Genomic DNA, 2,280 nt, shown 5'->3' with positions numbered 1-2,280 from the left:
TTTATTATTAAAAGTGTTTAGTAGTTAGGGTCACTCACGGAGATGATTAGCATCTCACACTCTTAAATTCCGTTCCCTTAGGTGCAAGTGGTGGTAGACGTTCTTCCGGAGCGAACCAGGTTTTCCGCTGCTGTTGTGTTTCGAGAAGTACTTCTTGTACTCTTTCATTTCAGTGTATTATTTCTTTCAGCCTTGTTGTATTTCTGTTGTTTAGCACTTCTTAAGGCTCTGTATACTATTGGGATACTTCTGTTTTATTTATGCACTGGACTGTTGTTGTTTTTGAGAAGTGCTGAAATCTGTGGAACCAATTTGTAGTTTGCGGGAGGAATAAAGGGATGAGTATAGAAGTGTGTTTTCAGTGCAGGTAATTTGTGGTAAGTAAATCCCTTAGGGGAGGCTCTGCCGGATTTTCCGTTGGAGGGTCCGGTAGGGTTTCCCTGGGATCAGGGCTGTCTAGGGTTCCGGGGAAGGAATTCTGGACGGGTCCTGACATATACAGCCTCATTTATCCACATCTGCATTAACCTCCACGTCAGTACAGCAAGTTATATTTCAACACTCTCCTGTAACCTTTATGCTGAAACAACTCCAAGCGTTTCCCTTAAGTAATTGAATTTGTCCCTTGGCAAAGACTTAGTAAATATGTCTGCAACTTGTTCTTTAGAGGCACAATATGTCAAGTCTGCAATTCCATCTTGCAAAGCTTCTTTGATGAAGTGGTACCTCCTGTCAATATGCTTGGTTTTCTGATGAAAAACTCGGCTCCTAGTAATGGCAATTGCTGAGGTATTATCACAGTGCAGAGGTGTAGCTTCTACTTGCATTTCACCAAAATCTTCTAGTACAAACCAAAACCAAATTGCTTATGCAGTTGCATCTTAGGCCCTTATGTATTATGCCTCAACAGTAGAAAGTGCAATACAGCTTTGCTTGATCGAGGCCCATGAAAACACCCCACTTCCAAAACTAAAAGCATATCCTGATGTACTATTCGTGTCATCCACAGATCCACTCCAATCACTGTCACAGTATCCCACTAACATTATTTGTCTTCCCTTGACCTACTGTAAACCATAGTCTAGAGTGCCTTTAACATATCTTAGTACTCTCTTTGCTATGCCAAGATGCTTCTTTGTGGGACAATGCATGAATCTTGCTAGAAGATTTGCAGCAAACATGATATCTAGTCTTGTAGCTGTAAGATACATAAGACTTCCCACAATTCTCCGATAGAACTCTTCATCTGCAGCTCCACTTCCATCTTCTTTGCTTAGTTTCTCATTTGCAATCAATGGTGTGAGAAATGGATTGCAATTTGTTAAGCCAAACTTATTTAGCAATGTAGAAGCATATTTATTTTGGTGCACGAAAATGCTTAAACCTATTTGTATTACTCCCATACCAAGAAAATGATGCAGCAATCCTAAATCTGTCATTTCATACCTTTTCATCATATCTTCCTTAAACCAGTGTAGCATTTCATCATCATTCCTTGTATACACTATGTCATCGACATATATAGCAGCAATCAATATTCCTTTTTCTCCCTTGGTTTTGTATAAAAAGTAGCCTCACTTTGACTCTTTTGAAACCCACTCTTACTGAAATGTGCATCAATCTTACTGTACTAGGCTCGAGGAGCCTATTTTAACCCATATAATGCCTTGTGTAGTTTATACACTTTATTTTCATGTCCCTCAATGACAAAACCATCTGGCTGTTCTACATAAACCTCCTCTTGTAGCATACCATTTAAAAAAGCAGATTTAACATCAAGCTCGTACAATTTTCAGCTTTTGTGAGCTACTAGAGCAATCAAAGTCCTGATAGTATCGAGTCTAGCAACAGGAGCAAAAGTCTCATTAAAATCCACTCCTAGTTTCTATGCATATCCTTTAGCCACTAACCTTGCCTTGTTCTTTTGAATTGAGCCATCTAGATTGAGTTTGGTCTTGTACACCCATTTAACACCAATTACAAGCTTATCTGTTGGTCTATTCACCAACTCCCCAGTTTTGTTTTTCTTAATCATTTTCAACTCATATGTCATTGCATTAATCTAGGACTGATCTTGTGCTGCCTCATTATAGTCTTCTGGTTCAATGATGGAATTATTGCATTTTGCTAAAATATCAGACAAACTTCTCCATTTCACTGGTGTGTGGTCAAATTCAGCTTGCATTTCACTAGCTTCAGTATGTGCAGAATCCATATTTATGCTTTTATGTGTATTTGAAATGGCCCTACTGCTTCCTTTTTTAAATTAAACACCCTTTG

General features: G+C 38.7%; 1 protein-coding gene across 1 annotated transcript; it reads right to left on the bottom strand.

The window, feature by feature from the left end:
- Positions 1-1,064: 1,064 nt before the first annotated feature.
- On the bottom strand, positions 1,065-2,053 carry LOC132799703 (uncharacterized mitochondrial protein AtMg00810-like). Its single transcript, XM_060812165.1, has 2 exons — positions 1,911-2,053; positions 1,065-1,494 (listed from the first exon to the last, which is right to left on the bottom strand). The coding sequence occupies exons 1-2, from the start codon at positions 2,051-2,053 to the stop codon at positions 1,065-1,067; spliced, it is 573 nt and encodes a 190-aa protein (XP_060668148.1).
- Positions 2,054-2,280: the final 227 nt, after the last annotated feature.

This window comes from Ziziphus jujuba, chromosome 10, assembly GCF_031755915.1.
Source record: "Ziziphus jujuba cultivar Dongzao chromosome 10, ASM3175591v1".
NCBI lineage: Eukaryota > Viridiplantae > Streptophyta > Magnoliopsida > Rosales > Rhamnaceae > Ziziphus > Ziziphus jujuba.
This window is presented reverse-complemented; position numbering and strand designations above follow the sequence as displayed.